The sequence below is a fragment of the Clupea harengus genome, chromosome 2, assembly GCF_900700415.2.
Source record: "Clupea harengus chromosome 2, Ch_v2.0.2, whole genome shotgun sequence".
NCBI lineage: Eukaryota > Metazoa > Chordata > Actinopteri > Clupeiformes > Clupeidae > Clupea > Clupea harengus.
Genome location: NC_045153.1, coordinates 26526721 through 26544592, shown reverse-complemented (window position 1 = coordinate 26544592; position 17872 = coordinate 26526721). Strand labels below are relative to the sequence as shown.

Sequence of the window (17872 nt, the reverse complement as noted above, 5' to 3'; positions counted from 1 at the left end):
AGGTATGAATTACAGCAAATCATGACAGTGTAGATGGCCAGATACAGCCACCGAGGTTTATGGATTCCTGGCCTGACATGCTTAGGCCTAACACGAAGTGATCCTCCTATAACGTCTCAACTTACACCGTACCGTAGTGAACTTTTATGTTTTAAAGTATGCTTTACTATTGTAAAACATGTTTGTGTATTTTGAAACTCCACAGTGACTCAGTGATCAAAATTTTCAACTCACTCAAAACTGTGGAGATGATAGTGGACAAGAGGAGCCCACCCCCTCACCATACTCAACAGCACTGTGTCTGCTGTGGAATCCTTCAGGTTTCTGGGTTCCACAATCTCCCAGAACCTGAAGTGGGAGCCAAACATCAAAACAATCATCAAAAAGGCTCAGCAGAGGATGTACTTCCTGCGCCAGCTCAGGAAGTACAACCTGCCTCAGGAGCTGCTGATCCAGTTTTACACTGCAGTCATTGAGTCTGTTCTCTGCACATCCATCACTGTCTGGTTTGGATCGGCCACTAAACTGGACAGGAACAAACCTGCCCACCATCCAGGACTTGTACACCTCCAGAGCCAGGAAACAGGCAGGGGAAATCATTGCAGACCCCTCACACCCTGGACATAATCTGTTCCAACTCCTCCCCTCTGGCAGGCGCTACAGATCTCTATACACCAAAACCACCAGACACAGAAACAGTTTCTTCCCCCTTGCCGTCACTCTAATGAACAGTTGACAAATTATTATATTTTATTATTATATTATATTTTACATTTATTTATTTTATCCTAAACTGTTGTGTTATACTGTATATTTTCAGTGTAAGTACATTGAGAGCCACTAAACCCATGTGAAAATGTACTTGGCCAATAAACATGATTCTGATTCTGATGTGCAAACATAATTTTGAATATATAATGTCACTATTTATATTGTACATGATGATAAGACATAAAAAAAGGTAAATATTCTTATATTAAATATGTATTTATTGAATAAATGCAAAATTCACATTATTAACCCTGTGATATATTTATTATTATAGCCTAATATAATATAGTTATGTAATAGTTTATTTATGACTGAACACAAATATTTAATGATAGCTGTTAGGCTAACCTATCAGAATATTAGTCCCTACAGGTTACATTAGGTTATACTTTTAATGTAGGTAGGCCTACTTCTTAATGAGACAGTAGGTCTATTCCATTGTATTAGGCAGTGAAAGCTGACAATCAACAAAAATATGACTTACAACAAATATCCGAACAAACATGTGTTATTCTCCAAATACATTTTTTCCAATACAACCAGTAGCTTAAAGTGCTGACGAAGCCTAATACAAACAAAGATTGGACACACATTTTTCATACTTTCATACGTTCACATCCTACAAAAGAATACTGTAGCCCTCTCTTTATTCTACATCCAGTAGCCTTCACACAAAATGAAGTGCAATGTATAATATCCCACATGTTTGTAATATTGTCCTGTGACTTCCTGACTTTCATTTAAGTCATTGAAAGTATTTCTGGGACAGCATATTTCATACATTGCCACAGAGCCCTGACTTACGTATGTGTCAGGACAAAACAGTAGACAGTAAACAGAGTGTGTTTTCTGTTCTGTCTTCACATTCACATTTTTGTTTGTCTGGGCTCTTCCTCATCATCATGCTGAACAGAGTCTTTTTCATTCATTTCTAATTTCTCCTCTTTGTCAGGATCCAGCCCCTCCTTCTTTTTAAATTCAGCCTCAATAGCTACTGGATCGATGTAGGTGTAGAAATAGGCCATGATGGAGAAGATGACACAGACGACAATCAAGAGCGACGCAAAGAGTAGGTACTCTGCCCACTGTCAGAAAAAAACATTAAATGACAGGTTATAGATAAATGCATACATACTGTATATATATATATAAGAAATTAATAAGTGGATTGGATAGGTGTGATTAGGCAATTCGAAATTGTCAAATCATAAGCTGTAGTTGTCCGTACCTGTTTGTCTAACTTTGCCAGCTGAGCCACAATTAAAACAATAAAGTTGCCCACAGCTGTAGTAAGCAACCAACCTGCCTGAAGCACTGCCTTCATGTTGCTTGGTGCCTGACAGAGAAAGAACAACATTATACATGCATATGATACATGTTGTCATTTAAGATATAATTTCAAAAAAGCCCTTTAAAACTCCATTTTAAAATACATGGGAAATTGTTGCAGTGTAGACTTCAAGGCACACAACAGTGGACATATATCACAGTGATATCTTTGGGACCTACCTGTGAATACGAGAACTCTAAACCAGTCACAGAGAAGACCACCTCTCCTGCAGTCATGAGGAAGTATTGTGGGATCTGGAGAGCCATGTGAACGCTGTTGGGTTGGATCTCCTCAACCTCAAAAATGTCCTCACACTGAATGAAATAGACAAGCAATATGTTAGTCAGAACTCAAAGTGACAGATGTAGGTACTGTTGTTCCTCCAAGTATAGGCATGATCTTACATTATTCCACGGGCTGGGAATGATGATCGAATAGGCCCCTCCAAATCCAAACTCTTTGGTGTACTCACACTGATCTACACCATTTTTGATTGTAAAGACATACCTTGATAGAAAATACGTAAATAATCATCATAGAAATAATTCAGAAGACATAATTTAGACTAGACAATTACACTATCTAAAAAAAAAAATAGGCTTTCATATACCCCCTAGCAAAAAGTGTCTTAAACAAATGGGATTGAGGATTGACTGGACTAAGGCACTCACTTTCCTTGTAGCATCAGGGAGTAGTTTGAAATCATTGACGGATGTATTCTTCCATAGTCTACCCCGCTAGTTGTCACATTCACTGCTGTGGTCAAACCATTGATAAATCTGGGCAAATGAGAGGTGGAATTATAAAGCAATGGACATTTTGTAATCCTAGCTGGTTTAAACAGTTAAAAGACTGACATTACTGCACTTCTGACCTCACTGCATTGTTTCCTTGATCTGGTTTGGCATTCTTATCATGAACCTGTATAGTGATATCAAATAAATTAAATCAAATTTGTAACAAGTACCACATCATTAATTGAAAAGATGGTGCATATTTGTAATGAATAAATATATTAACAACTCACCAAAACCATGACGTTTCCAGGAGTGACAACTACAGTCTGTCTCATTGCCTTTGTTACACTGAACGTGCTTGTTGTTGCAGGTGTAGTGTTTAATGAGACCGTTATTTGCTCACTGTCAAATGTCATATATTGCTCATTTGCCTAAAACATAATTAGGGAGTTGGCTTCAGTGGGATGACATAAATATGTTCAGAAACATTATTCAAAGTGATTTCTCACACTCAAATGTTTTTATGTGTGAAATTGGCCTACTGATATAAAATCAATGATTTTATTGTACTTTACCTGGTAAGGTCCAACTGGAAATGGCTCATTAGGTGGGATAGTTACCATCACACCACTGTTTGCCACGTTTAGTACTCTCACTTGGGTCTGAGAGCTTGAGGGGAGGATAGGCAGAGATTTCTGTTGAAATAAAACACATGGAAGTCTTTAAATCCAGTATGAGTGCACTTAAAGGGCAGTGGTTTGGGAAAATGTTTGGCATACTCAGCGTGAGTGCACTTACATCTATCTCAAGTTGGACTAAAGCAGCAGCAACAAAAGCCATAGCTGCCAGAAACATCCCGACTGTCATTCTTTTTAAGGGCCTGTGGGAGAAATACATGGTCACATGTCACCAGATCTTTTTTCTGTCAAGACTAAAAGGTATGTGTTTGTAATGAATCCTGTTTCTATCCTTTTTTTAAAATGTACATAGCTGTTTAAAAGAAAACTCACGAGAAGTTCAGGCCACATTTGTTAATAAGTGGGTATATCAGCCGATCAGTTATTGGAACCAAAGTGAGAATAAGGATAGGGTTTAAAGTCTGTAAAATAAAATGCAGCTGGATGAATATACAGGCTTAGCAGGAGGTGTTATCATTACAGTCTGAGTGACAGAGTGATCAACCAGAACAGTTCTTCTTCTGTTCAGGGATTCAAGATACTGTCATAGCAACTGATTATAAGTATGAAACATACCTGCATTTGATCAGGCTGCAAAACAAGAAATCCCTGTGCAAAGACAAGAGAATAGTAGGGGTAAGTGTGGTACGGTAAAAGTGGTAAGTTTTTAAGGAAGTATTGTCAGTTAGTGTTGCTTGGGTTGTTGGTAATAGTCACTTACAAAGTTCCCATCCATGGTGGTGGCTTGCAGAGTCCAGCGAGAACCCTGTGGTTATTAGGGGTTACCGTTTTAGTGTTATTCTCATATACACTACATACAATCACATCTTTAGATTTCACTCCACTTACACAAACAACATATACAGTACAAGGTATTGTTGCATTTTTGCAGTTCTTTACAAAATATTTACTTTAGGAAATGTGTGAAATGGCCCAAATTACCTTTTGGTCAAATAGTGTCCAGAACATGGGGAGGGGTAAATAGAGGACCAGGACCTTCATCACCATCTTGATCTGCACAATCAGAAGTTTCTGGAGGGGCAGTGAGAGAGACATGTGTCATGTCCAATGTATTTGTCCCATTGTAATATGTAATATGTAATATGTGAGATGTGTGGGCTAAGAAATCATACATACATCATATTTTTCAGTGGCCCAGTCTAGCCAGTGTTCTCTGCCTGGATGCTGTTTGCTTCTGTGCCTGTAGCGGTTCTTGATGGCAAACTGCAGCAACAGGTAGAAGAAAGCTCTAAGTTAGCATGGTAACAAATTGTTGCAAAGATGCTGCAAGACCTACGGTTAACATACATTTAAGCAACTGAGCAACTCCATTCACAATTCCTAATCCTAATAAACAAAACATAAAGTCAATTTAATAAGATGCACCCGTACTTACACCAATACATTTACACACATCCAGCATAATGTTTCCCTTCGGGGCAGTTTTGACGTACATACTACTTCCCGCTATGAAAACAACTGCAGACACAAGAAATCATGGCCATTAGAGTATTCAGTCATATTGTACATTTAACTGATGTGGTGGTCCATGCTTTTCAGTTGGACTGAGATGGAATACAACCCACCTAACGCCACCACCATGAGAGCAGCTGGTACGCCAAAGGCAAGAGGGTAGCATTTCTGTTGACTGTAGATGCCACACTCCTGGCCTGTGGCAGAGGCACATTGAACAATGCACAATATAACATTTGTTGAAGACAATACCACATGTGCCATATGGGAGATGCTACAGCTACAAGAGAAAATATGGTGAAGTTTTGTAATTTGCCTCCCCACTTACCTCTTAGGATTGGGGTGACGATGGTTGAGAGAAGGCTTCCAGCATTGATGCACAGATAGAACACTGAAAAGAAAGTGCTCCTTTGCCTTGTCTGATGAATGAAATAATAAATGACAAATGTCATGCAACTCATTTCTGGCTCTATGTAAAGATGTTCACACTGTGTGAAAGAGGGGCAGCATCCTGACCTGATGGTCCTCAAACTGGTCTCCTCCAAAGGCAGATACACACGGTTTGATCCCACCTGTTCCCAGGGCGATGAGCAGTAGGCCAATCATGGAGAGCGCCCTGTGACAGAGAGGACATCACAGCTATGAGGCTGGGGAAAGGAGTGCATGATATCTCCCAGGATACCAGTGAGTCGATGGGTTTTTCACCTCATAATTCTTTAACTTGGTATTTAGTATTTATTAAGAATGTATTCAAAAGGTGTGACACCAGGTGTTACTCACACATGAACAGTCATGTTGTCTGGCGTGCCATCTCTGTCTGTGTCAGTGATGTCATGAATGGCACTAACAGCCATCACAACTTGGCCGACTGCATAGACGATTGACAGGTATATGATTGTCCTGCAGGGAGACAAGATTTAAGATGTGAAGAAAGGCGAGAGTGAGGGAGAGTGTTTGAGAGAGAAGATAACCACTTGAACTCACTTGAACTTTCCAAGCCAGGAGTCAGCCACAATGGCCCCAAAGATTGGTGTCAGGTAGCAACAGGCCACAAAGGTATGGTAGATAGAGGTGGCTAAATCATCATCCCAGAGCAAGAAGTACTTGAAGTACAACACGAGGACAGCTGGAAGTATGTGAGGGAGAGACATCAGAAGTCTAATAAATACTGAAAAATAATGTTATTCTACATTGCATCTACAAAGGCCTATGCAACACATAAATGACTGTGTTTACTTACCTCGCATTCCATAGTAGGAGAATCTCTCGCAGAACTCATTGACCACGATGAAGAATATGCTGAGTGGATAGCCACAGCACTCCACCTTCTGGTGGGACAAAATAATTATTACTCAACAAAACGCAAGAAACCTCAACAAAAATCAGCTCAGTCGTATTCTTTTGTGCACAGACGTTAGTCACTAGACTGTATTTTTCTAAACATGGCCAGAAGTTTGTGAACATCTATTCTAATTAGTGGTTCAGCTTATTAAGCCACACAGATGCATACAATCAGGCATACAGCCATGCAATCTGCACTGACAATCATTTGAAGTATAAATGAACTGAAGAGCACAGTAACTTCCAAAAAGCCACGCTCATTTCATTTTTTCAACATTTGTTTGTCAAATTTCTGCTTAGCTGATTGGTTCTGGTCAACTGCTGTTCCTGTTATGAAGTGCAAAAGTCTAGGGAGAATAGTTGAACTGCAAGGAGGTAGGTGCATGTGCTTGAAGAACAGGACCACCAACTGCTTGATGGTGTGTAGAGAATGAAAGAATTTGTACAGGGTTGCAACATTCACTACCAAATTCCAAACTGCCTTAGGGGGCATCGTCAGCAAAATAACAGCTCTTAAGAAGCTTTAGGACAGTTTTGCCTGAATACACAATGGCAACTACAAAGTCTGGTGGAGGAGCAATAATCGTCTGGGGCTGTTTTCCATAATTTCAGTTAGGCCCCTCAAGTCAAGTTAAGGGGAATCTAAATACTACAGTATACAACGATGTGTAAGACATTAGCATGGCAACCTTCTGACAGCGGTATGCAGAAAGACCTCTTATTTTTCACCATGATCCCCAGTCCCCCCAGTGCACAAAATTAAGTACACTAAGTTTCCTAAGTTTGGTGTGGAAGAACCGGACTGGCCTGCTCCATACTTATCTCCAGACATGTCTGGCATAATTTTGAGCGCTGACTGCCATGCTGAATACCAGATCTTATGGTCCAACATCAGTAGCTGACCTCTGGCTAAATAGGGCATCAAGGTACCAAAATCTTCTGGAGAGCCTCTCTAGAATTACAGCAGGCAGCAAAGGGTTGCAAGCAAGCCCATGTTGTTGCCAATGGGTTTTGCTATTGTGAGTAATGTTCAGGTGTGTGTAGTTTTGGCCCTGCAGCATTTATAGAACTCATACAGTTCTGTACAGTGGTTGTTGGTTATGGTCATCATGTCTTCGTACTTTGGGCCCTACACAGTATATGAGCTATTCCTGTGACAGTGCGGAGTTTGGACGTTGCTCCTGGAGTGCATGGTCACAGTCTGTCTAATTCATTTTTATGCCCCTGATATTTCCATATTTTCTTATAATCTTTATGTGCTACTGTCATACGACCTGGCTAACACAACTGCCATGTTAAGCTCTTAGTGTTACTATCTTAGATTTTTTTTTTTATCTCAAAACTTTGGAATCCCAAAATCTAACTTTTCCAAGAAAACATGATATTTTTTAATCTATCAAATAACTTTACAAACTTTTCTATTTAACAAAATAAATAGAAAATATGGCAATTCTAAACTTCAGAACAACAGTGTTTATACAATACATACATATGTACATTGCCTCCATGGCTTTTTATATAACACATATTACATTATTAAGTGATGAAGATGTCATGATTGACCAATTCGTGAACAAAATGGTAAGTATCACTAGTTGTGGTAATTTCATGACATGTATATCCTTTTAGTAATACACGCTCGAGGACCGTGACATGTATATCCTTTTAGTAATACACGCTCGAGGACCGTGACATGTATATCCTTTTAGTAATACACGCTCGAGGACCGTGACATGTATATCCTTTTAGTAATACAGGCTCTAGGACCATGGAAAGTTGTTGTTTTGTTTTCTAACAAATGCATATTGATTCATTTAATTAATTTCAACCAATAAGTGTGTAGATATTGCTTTGTATTCTGATAATACTCTACTATAAATGTATTTAAAGTGTGACAAATGTGCACTCACTCAAAAAGAACTGATACTGTACATACTAAAGATTAAAATGAGAAATGTAAAAATACAATATCTAAAGGCTATGGCAGACAGAACTTACCTTTGGCTTTGATTTCTGTGAGGATGCATCATCCTCCTTATCCCCCTTTTCTGCTTAATGAAGAATGTGTCTCAATTAGTGTTGTACAGGCATAGTACAGCAAAGACAAAACTCCAGAGCATGTTTTGTTTTATTTTTTCTTGTATTATCTTTTTCTCACCTGTCATGGCTGCAGAGATTCTGAGCTGCTCTCCCTCCCTTTTCAATCTGCTATATCCGTTTGTGACACAGGGGGTAAATTCCTTGCTGGAAGGCTGACTGGATTGACTAGCATGGGTATTTGTATGACATGTCTTATTAGACAGTTGGTGGAGGTGTGTCCTGTTTTATGGTGTCTTGTGCAGAAGCATGAGGGGGGACAGTGGGAGAGCACTGTGTGGCTGGACATTTACATGAGGAGAAACAACTCTGCAGTTTTCATCTGGAAGATGAAAAATAAGCTGTTTTACTAGTGATGAATTGAAAAGAAATTTGAAAAGACAAAAAAACGTACGCATGCATGTCATGCAATCAGGAGATATGAATTGATGAAAAATGTGACGCAACATTGTATAACTAACAAAGACAATTGAATTAATTAGGTTTATCATAATTTCTTAAAAGATATTTTATCAAAGACCTTTATGTCCTTGGCTTTAGTGCGCTATCCACATAACAAACATGGAGGACGTTTCAGAGAGAACTGAATGACTTTTATTTCAAAGAGATGTATTAGGGGGACATTTCTGTTTAAATACAGCAGAACAGGGACATTCTGTTAAATAAAAATAAAAAACCCATTCCTTTCCCGAATATAAAATGATTTCATTAAACACTTAAAAGGAACACTAAAACGGTAAAAGCTTCATATTACATCCACAGTAGGCTCCGTCACTGGTTTCACACTTCATCGCTTTGGCAAGAAGAATGAACATAATCTTTACAGTGTATGAAATAAACACAGCAAGAGTTCTTAGAAATATTGCACTCCTTTTGTATGTACAATAATAAACAGCCTGGAATATACGTATGCCATGGCTTTGAACAGTTAGGAATCCTCTGTCTAAGACACTGAAGTGACCGACTGCTCAGGGGTTCAAAGAGCAATCTCTCGGCGACACCCATGCTACTTTGTAAAAAATACAACACGAGTGAATGAGGAGATATCAAGTTCTGTGCCACAAGTAGAATACAACGAGAGTATGGAAATTAGAGTACTGTACATATAAAATAACTGTAAATAAACAACACTGATGAATAATAATAAAATGACCAAAGGGTTGGTTGAGTAATTCATGCATGTTGTGTTTTTTGTTTTTCTACATTTAAGAATGCCTAACGGGATGTCTCCACAGGAAACACTAGTGAACATACCCAGACCAAGTCCAGAACTGACAGCCCAAGCCCGCGCACCTCTGAGGCCCAGCGGACACCCTCTGCCATCCCCCTCTGCCATCCCCCTCTCTCATGAGGCTCATCTCCTCCTCGCCACAGGAATGAATGTCTATGGTCAGTATACAGACTCAAATGAATGTCTATGGTCAGTATACAGACTCAAATGGTCCCACACAGTGTTTTGCCAAAGACACAATAAACAGAGCTCTCTGTTAAAACACAAGCCATGAAATCCACCAGATGGCCGAGCTACTGATGCAGCCTGCGTTTGGGATTCTTCTGGAAATAGAAGTCGGCGGATTCCACATCCATGAGGAAAAGCGACTCAGAAGGGGAGATGAATCCTTCGGGGTTGGGGGTATGGGGTTCACACTGGCACACTGTCTGACTGGGCGTGGTGGACAAGCGGAGGTGAGGGACACCCCCTTACACCACAGAGGATGAGCTGGGGATGCCCTGGATGGTGGTGCTGCTGGGCGTGCCACTGATGGCGTTGAAGATGTGCAGCGAGTCGGGAAGAACGCTCTTCATGCCCTCTTCCACCGGGCTGATCTGCAGAGGGCCGAGAGTGGGCAGAGTGAGCACACAGACAACAACAGTAGCCAACGGCCCATTACAATTCAATAAGTGAGAGAGTCATAGCACAGTGCATTACCATCCGATCTGCTTGTGGTAGCACAAAGACAAAAAAGAGGAACAGGGCTGTTATTTCAGCACTATTTATAACGCAAGCCATGCTGTTGTTTTAAAATCATAGTGATTGTGTGGATTACAACTGAACTGTTGCAGTTGAAGGGCAAGCATGTGTATTTCTAGCACAGCATGCAAAGAGCTTTAATGAATAACATTCACGTCATCTAGTGATGGTAGAATGTAAAGAATGAGCAAGCCTGTGTGATTTGACAGATGGCCCATACTTACTGCCTCGTGCATGATGGCAGACAGCTCTCTGGCCAGGTCCCTGTAGTTGGCCTTCATCTCGTCATGGTACTCCTGCTGGTCCTCTTTGATCAAGCGCTCATTGATGCCCAGACCGTGGCCACAGGCCTCGACAAATTGCCTGTCAACATCAGTGAAAAGGTATGGTGGATGAAACTCCTCTGATACAGCAAGGGATGACAGAGAAAAACAAAAACAAGTGTGTGTGTGTGTGTGTGTGTGTGTGTGTGTGTGTGTGTGTGTGTGTGTGTGTGTATGTTTGTATGGTCAACTCACCTGAACACCTCTTTGAGTTGCTTCACCTTGTTGTCAGGATACTTTTTGGTGCTGGCGTCATCCAAGAAAGCCCTGGCATAAGCAAGTGGTCCTGCGTTTACCTGGGGGGGGGGGATTACAAAAACAGAGTGAGCGGGGGGAAAGGACTGAGCCATGTTTTCATTTGAATATACTCTCAGAGGGAAGAACTTCATTTATTTTTCTTCTGTATATATGAGTCAAGATTTTCCACAAGGTTTTGTATGCATGGGTATGTAGCGTGTGTTTGCGCACAGATATGTGTGTGTGTGTGTGTGTGTGTGTGTGTGTCGTCTGTGCCTTTGAGCACATGTCTGGCACCTGCACACTGATGCTGCCCTGCAGCTTGAGCTGGAGGCGGATCATGTCCACCTCGCTGGAGGAGCACAGCTGCCTCAGCTCAGCCACCTTCTTGCTCATCTCGTCGATGGCCACCTCGATGGGGTTCAGGTCCGTGTGGTGCTGGTACATCACTGCAATGCGCTTCTTCACGTAGGGGAAACAGTGTGTGGCTACAGGGGGTACACACAAAGGAGAAAACATCTGAAAACATGACTGATGCAAAGCACTGTAACCATGTAACCATGGTCCACAAACACGTGCAGATGTTTGTGGTTACTGAGGACTTTCAAAGAATTGTGGTCTAAGCTGCTGTAATCTGCCTATTCATCGCGCTCCCTCCTTTGAGGGTAGAGCATTATCAGGTAACGAAGATAACGGCTGTACTTTGGGTCCTCGTATACTAATAAAAATCTGCCCAGTGGGGATTTGAAAGGACCCCTGATAAACTGCTGACATGCTTAGTATGTAATCTGTGTTTTGCACTGGAGAGCGACTGAGAATAGAGAAACAACGAGGGAAGAGAGAGGAGGGGCGAGGGGAAGACGGCACAAGATAGATAAACCGAGTTTCGAGGTTCGAGTCAGTCACCTTATGCATCAGTGATTTAGATGTGGACGTAAGTCGTATTACATAATGCAAAACTGAAGACAATGTACAATCGACCATAGACGTCATAGAGATTATTTGTCTATACATTGTGTTCTGCATAATTCATACAGAATTTCAAAATGTTGAAACTGCTTTAGGGTTGGACTAGGTTAAGGCCTGGGACACGTACTGGTCAGGATGGTCCTTCGTTTGCATTGCTCCTCAACTCCACCATGCCTTTTGCCTGACACAGTGAAGGGCATCTCAAAGACGAATCGCCGGATGTTGTGGCTCTTCTCAAAGTCTGTCTTCCTTTCGACCAGCTCCTTCTCCTCCAGATAAGGCGTCACGTGAGTCACTTGGATATAGGCATACTTGGAGTCCAAGTCTTTGGGGTTTATCTGGAATGAAAGGTGCCCATTTATACTCAAGCATGCAAACAGTGACGTGTGCACTTTAGATATCTTACGAAGAAGAGACGAGAACAAGACAATTCACTAACCCTTCCAGAGTCTTGAATCATCTTCACGTTCTCGGAGCCAAACTTGTCTGAGTAGAGTTTGAGGAGCCTCTGGGAGATCTCAGACAGAGGTGTCAGTTTGGGCTCCTTGTAGATGTACTCCTTCCCATCCTCATCCTCAAAGAACCCCTAGGGGAAGCCAAGAGACCATTTATGGAGTGCCATTCGTCATAAACAAACAACAGAATCAAATGCCAGTGGCTAAATGAAATCAGTACACTGTGAATGAGTGAGATTCTGCAGAGGTGACCTGAGAGCCTCAGAAACTAAAGTTACTAAAAACGAAAACAACATTCCCCTACATTCCTTACGAAAACAACCAGAGAGTTTTTGCTTGTAATAACAGGATGACATTTTCTTGGGAAACCATTATATCCAGAAGCTAAAACAAAGGGTCTGGGAAGCCTAGCAGTGGTGACTTCTCACTATCTTTGATCTTGTGCAAATGGCCTTCACGGGCTGCCTCGATATCTTCATGGTAAAGCTCAAGGCTTATCAAACATACTGAATGTAGGAGCATGTGTACAGTGACATGCATAAGGCCACTTATACTTTTTTCAAGGGAATCTCAATTTCATCAAGGTCATCATTCTACTATTTTTTTCCACATAGCTTGCCAACTACATTGCGCTCCAGTGAAATGGATAAGCGAGATGGCGATAATGAGAGGACTCTGAGGTACAATGACAATAGCCTGTGAAACTCCAATAGGCCGTATTAAACTACCACAACCAACATGGCCACCACTCTCCTAAAGCTCTAATGGAGGATCAGCACAGCCAGCCATTTCAGCTCCATTTACCTCAGTCCCAGTGTCAGTAAACTGGTACTGCTACAGGGTCACAGGGTGATAGAAAACAAGATCAAAGTTATTCCAACACCCCCCAAAAGGCAAAAACAACTCAAAATCACTACCATAACACACAACAAGGTGTTACTCAATAGAGCCGGTTGTTTTAAAGCCACTCACTAGTTCTTATCAGTAAAACCACAAACACAACAGCGTGTAAGCACAAGGTGAGTGAAAGGTTGAGGATTAATGAGAAAAGCCGCTTGTGTATTAAAAGGCTCACTCCAGTGCTTCAGGCACTACCACATGCAAAGAGCAACAAAGCAGCCAGGAAGGAAGCGTAGATGAACAGAGAGAAGCACTGTGCTGTGGCAAAGGCGTCGCGATGGGTTAGCAAGCACACACCACACCACACCACACTCAGAGGACGGCACAGCCTGGGGCAACTTACCGCTGCCTTCAAAAGAGGACGCAAAGCAGAGAGAAACTCATTAAAATAAATAAGAGAGAGAAAAGGCCTAGCATACACCATGCTCACCATCATGCTTTATACTGAGGGAAATACCCAGGGCAGTTCTCATGCTGAAATCAAATTACTTAATTGGCATCAAATTCTATAGGAATTTATTAACTGCACAAGTCTGCACTATGCTGGAAATTTGTAGGGAGATTCTGGGAATAAAAAAGGGCATACTCTTGGGGCAAAAGAAATCCTCCAACCTTGAAACCAAGAACAATGCTGTCTTTCTGTTGTCAATTCATTAAATTAATTCTCAATAACTACACTGTTTGACCCTGGCCCTTCTTCTCACCTGGCCAAAGAATGCCACTCTGAAGTAGGTGCCCAGCAGCCGTTTGCCAGTGTGCATGACCTCCGTGACCTTGCTGTAGGCCCGGTGGAGTGTGTCGTACAGATGAGCCAGTTTCTGCAAAAAAAAAGCAAAGAGCGTAGACACAAGTTAGGTGAAGTACGCAATCCTCCTATGAGTGCATCATGTCTGCCCTGACCCTCACCATCCAAGGCTCTCTTAAAATGGCCGTCTCTTTGGAAGTAAGAACACACACAGTACCTCAAAGTCACGGCGCTTCTCATAGATGGGGATGATGAGTTTGTAGACATCAGAGATGAGCTCGTATCGCTCAGCCTTCCACAGACCATTAGCGCACTCTTCCAGCAGCTCCATGAGCACATCCTGTGTAGCCATTAACAACAGCTCAGAACTGCACTGAACACGTAACGTCACACCAGAGCTCAGCACAACACACAACTGCACAATACAACACTCCACATCACACTCAGCTAAATCAGCTAAATCAAATAACATACAGGACTTTAATCACAAAATGCCTGGAACTTATGTGAAATGCTATCACACACACCACATGCTATGTTATGTCACCATATAAACCCACAGCACTTGCCATTATTAAGGCCTACAGTATAGTAGTATGTCTCATGTAGTTGGGCAGGAATTTAAATGATTACTTCCGCATTAATATTTACTACTTAGCACAACTGTGACCTTTGCCCTATACTTCATTTGAGTAATATAGTCTACATATCCTCCAGCACTGTGGAGTAACATGAGATTCTTAACTCAATATATGCAATGATCACTGTGTGGTCTTTCTAGCTCCGTGTTCAAAGAACATTGAGTTTGATGGAGCTGGACATATCTGATTCTCTGATAAGGAATAACTCAAGGCTGCATCATGGCTGTTAAAGATAACACAGCCAGCAGGACAATTCTGATTCATGCCTGTTTGAGATAAGCTCTAGAGATAAGCAAGCAACTCCTCAAAGAATTACTTAACAAAGCTGCACGTTATACTTCCCACACACCACGCCGGGTTTTCTGTGTGCGCGACTTAGTCGAACAAAAGAGGCCTTGACCATGGCTCACCTCGTTGAAATGCACATCTTGCATCCCCACGTCTTCCATCATGGAGGCCTCCTCATCAATGTTGGGTGTGACCACCCTGAAGGCTGTACATCCCTGCTTGAACATTCCTGAGCCACACATACAAATTATTTTTTATAATTTGTTTCATATAGTCTTTTGTTGTAAAAGTATTTGTGCTAATAAACATGCTAAGTGTTCTTATTTGTAAACTAATGTACTTGTCCACAACAGTGGCGGTTAAAGGTTAATGATCACTTTACAACAGAGACGGACTATTGGTGATCCTTCAGTGGTTGTATGTAAGATTAAATGCTGAGCATTATGTAACACTGCGGTCACCATGGTAATGAGAACAACAGAGAATGACTGCACGAGAGTAATCTTGTCATTCTTATCAAATACACACACATAAATGAGTATAACTATAACTATAGTCCTTGAACCTCATACAACGCACACAAAAATGGCAACATCCCTCATTTGTAATGCCACAACTGAATTCACTCTGCATGCGTGTTTGTATAAACAAGTAAATAATTAAATATTTACAATGAGTGTAAAATAAGACTGGCACCATGCCTAAGTGTACATTATTTATAGATACTCATGAGACAATAAATCAGTCAGCTTGATTTAATGACTCATGAATGTTATGTAGCGAGTAATTCATTCATGCAGTGTCACTAATTTGCTTTCAGAGTGGCATCAGGTGCTGATAATTAAAGCTCTGCATTAGCAGGTCATGTTTGATAACTGAGGGGAAGACTACAGCACCAGCACCAGCACCAGCACCACACATTCCCAGTTCCCACTTACCTTTCCTCCTCAAGTACTCCGCCACCAGAGCTGCTACATGCACATAACACATGGCTGCCTGCAAAGCACAACGACACAATTTAGGGCTATGTTGTTGTTATAGCATACAATCTGCTGATTTCAATGCTTTGGTTCCATAATTTAATATAGACTAGGGTAGTGAAAAATCTACATTCAGGGAGCAACGTATAGATGTGTACTGTATAAGTGATGTCAGTGAACATGGATGAATGTATACATGCATCTAAAAGGTTTGCTAAACCATGCCAAGACAAATTGATATTCCATTTACTGTGGAACTGCAGTAGTGGTATTGAAACAGAGTTGCTGCAGTTTAGGAAAACCATCACAGTAGAGGATGAGGAGTCAGGGATGAAGAGCTGTGATCACCTCTGATAGATCGCCGTTCTTCACATGGATGCGCGCCATGCTGTCCAGCCAGGTCTTGCGCAGCTCTGGGGTGCTGGCGTAGGACTTGGCCAGGCTGTACTGCAGGTCCACCAGCATCTCCGGGTCACGCTCGTGCTCCTTCATCTGAGCCGTGGCCATCAGTACTGTGCGGATCCGCTTAGTCAGGTCCTTCACGTCCGATGGGAACGCCGTGTTCTGTGGACACAGGTAAATATTATCCCCACACTATAGAAAACATAACATGAGTCTAGAAATAAAAGACTCCATCACAGCCACACTGAGCAGCCACACACATTTATTTCCTGAAATGTGTACATTCGTAAACCCTCTAAAAAGATGGCTTGTAATGATTGATGTGCTCAGTAACTAACTTTGATTGTCTTGTCGCTGTTGGCACAGTTGTTGATGATGGAGAGAGACTGCTGGAAGCGAGTCCCACCGATCCCAATGACATCAGCGATTAGCTGGCTGACAGCAATGACCACCTGAGTAGGAAATTAGCATAGCAACATCAGTCATCAGAGATTACAGAGCCATACCCATTATCACCAATGACAAGAAACCGAGGCAAAGTGAAAATTCAAAATTTTCTTCTAGTTATTTACCAGACGCTGTTATTCAGTGTAATTCCACATAATGTGCTCACCTGCAGGTGCGTGCGGACGAAGGACTTGCGGCCCGTGTAGTCAAAGTTGCTCTTCATGAGGAAGTAGAGCAGGTGGGCTGCGTCACTGCGGATGGAGCTGAGCTTGGAGTTGCAGCACTTCAGGATCTCATAGCAGAAGGCAGCGCACATGTCGGCACGGCCCTCAAAAAATGTGCAGGGGAACTGAGAGGGGAAAGAAGGGCACGTTATGGTGGTGTGCTTTTATGGAAGCCATTCAGTGCTAATACTCACACTGACACACAAACACAGGCACACACACAGGCACACACACACACACACACACACACACACACACACACACACACACACACACACACACACACACACACAACCACACAACCATCACTCCTTGCTTACTTTGTAGATGAAGGTCCTGAGGGAGGTGAAGACCTGCTTAAGGGCTGTCTCAGACTGGTTGATCTGCAGGAAACAGAGGTGGACCTGGAAAACCTTCTTCATCAGGGGGTTGTGTCCATGGTCCGCACAGAGCTGAGTCTACGAGAATAGTTTGAGAAATTAGATTAGGTTTACCTGTGGCGAAGGGCATGTTTATTTGACAGTGCACTATAGGCTGGTTGGTGACACCGCCTCTCACGACCATTCAATGGCTAAACCCTAACGTTTCTCTTCACGCTAGCGGCCTGCTCACCTTAAAGCCCATGATGAAGATGCTGAGGGTGTCCAGCACAGTCAGGCACACCTCAGTGGCGATGTTGGCCTCCAGCAGGGACTGGTTCAGAACGTCGGCATCTGAGTGACTGTAGGCTGGAAAAAGAGACATAGCACACTGCTGTAGCGAGCTCCCACCACACGGAGCAGTAGATCTGCTTTTACAGTTCATGGGCTACAAGAGCTGCTATCATTAGTACAGTCCAGAAGCCAAAACAGTACAAATGAAGA

The 17872-nt window shown here is 42.0% G+C and overlaps 2 protein-coding genes across 22 annotated transcripts in view; both read right to left on the bottom strand.

Annotated features, from left to right (window-relative positions):
* Positions 1–1028: 1028 nt before the first annotated feature.
* On the bottom strand, positions 1029–8912 carry slc15a1a (solute carrier family 15 member 1a). The gene is made up of 23 exons (XM_031579263.2): positions 8488–8912; positions 8328–8377; positions 6229–6316; positions 5973–6114; positions 5769–5888; positions 5505–5604; positions 5317–5407; positions 5102–5185; positions 4912–4994; positions 4653–4739; positions 4458–4547; positions 4237–4281; positions 4092–4124; positions 3849–3937; positions 3637–3718; positions 3414–3533; positions 3129–3269; positions 2976–3022; positions 2773–2880; positions 2506–2608; positions 2281–2415; positions 2000–2107; positions 1029–1856 (listed from the first exon to the last, which is right to left on the bottom strand). Exons 1-23 carry the CDS (start codon positions 8492–8494, stop codon positions 1638–1640), a joined length of 2172 nt encoding a protein of 723 aa, XP_031435123.1. The 5' UTR covers positions 8495–8912; the 3' UTR covers positions 1029–1637.
* Positions 8913–9004: 92 nt separating this feature from the next.
* zmp:0000001200 (dedicator of cytokinesis protein 9) overlaps positions 9005–17872 on the bottom strand; it is a 78849-nt gene continuing 69981 nt past the window's right edge. For 11 of the 21 annotated variants that reach the window (XM_031558909.1, XM_031558977.1, XM_031558879.2 and 8 more), the window contains 17 exons: positions 17622–17737; positions 17330–17467; positions 16952–17134; positions 16677–16790; positions 16285–16500; positions 15895–15952; positions 15079–15185; positions 14245–14367; positions 13987–14100; positions 13626–13631; positions 13187–13216; positions 12367–12513; positions 12055–12265; positions 11256–11446; positions 10917–11017; positions 10623–10761; positions 9005–10253 (listed from right to left, as the gene is read on the bottom strand). In XM_031558909.1, coding sequence (XP_031414769.1) covers positions 10128–10253; positions 10623–10761; positions 10917–11017; positions 11256–11446; positions 12055–12265; positions 12367–12513; positions 13187–13216; positions 13626–13631; positions 13987–14100; positions 14245–14367; positions 15079–15185; positions 15895–15952; positions 16285–16500; positions 16677–16790; positions 16952–17134; positions 17330–17467; positions 17622–17737 — 2120 coding nt within the window. In that variant the 3' untranslated portion in view covers positions 9005–10127. Of the gene's footprint in view, positions 10254–10356; positions 10368–10622; positions 10762–10916; positions 11018–11255; positions 11447–12054; positions 12266–12366; positions 12514–13186; positions 13217–13625; positions 13632–13986; positions 14101–14244; positions 14368–15078; positions 15186–15894; positions 15953–16284; positions 16501–16676; positions 16791–16951; positions 17135–17329; positions 17468–17621; positions 17738–17872 lie in introns of all 21 variants that reach the window. The other 10 variants (XM_031558982.1, XM_031558966.1, XM_031558890.2 and 7 more) reach the window with 4 other exon arrangements.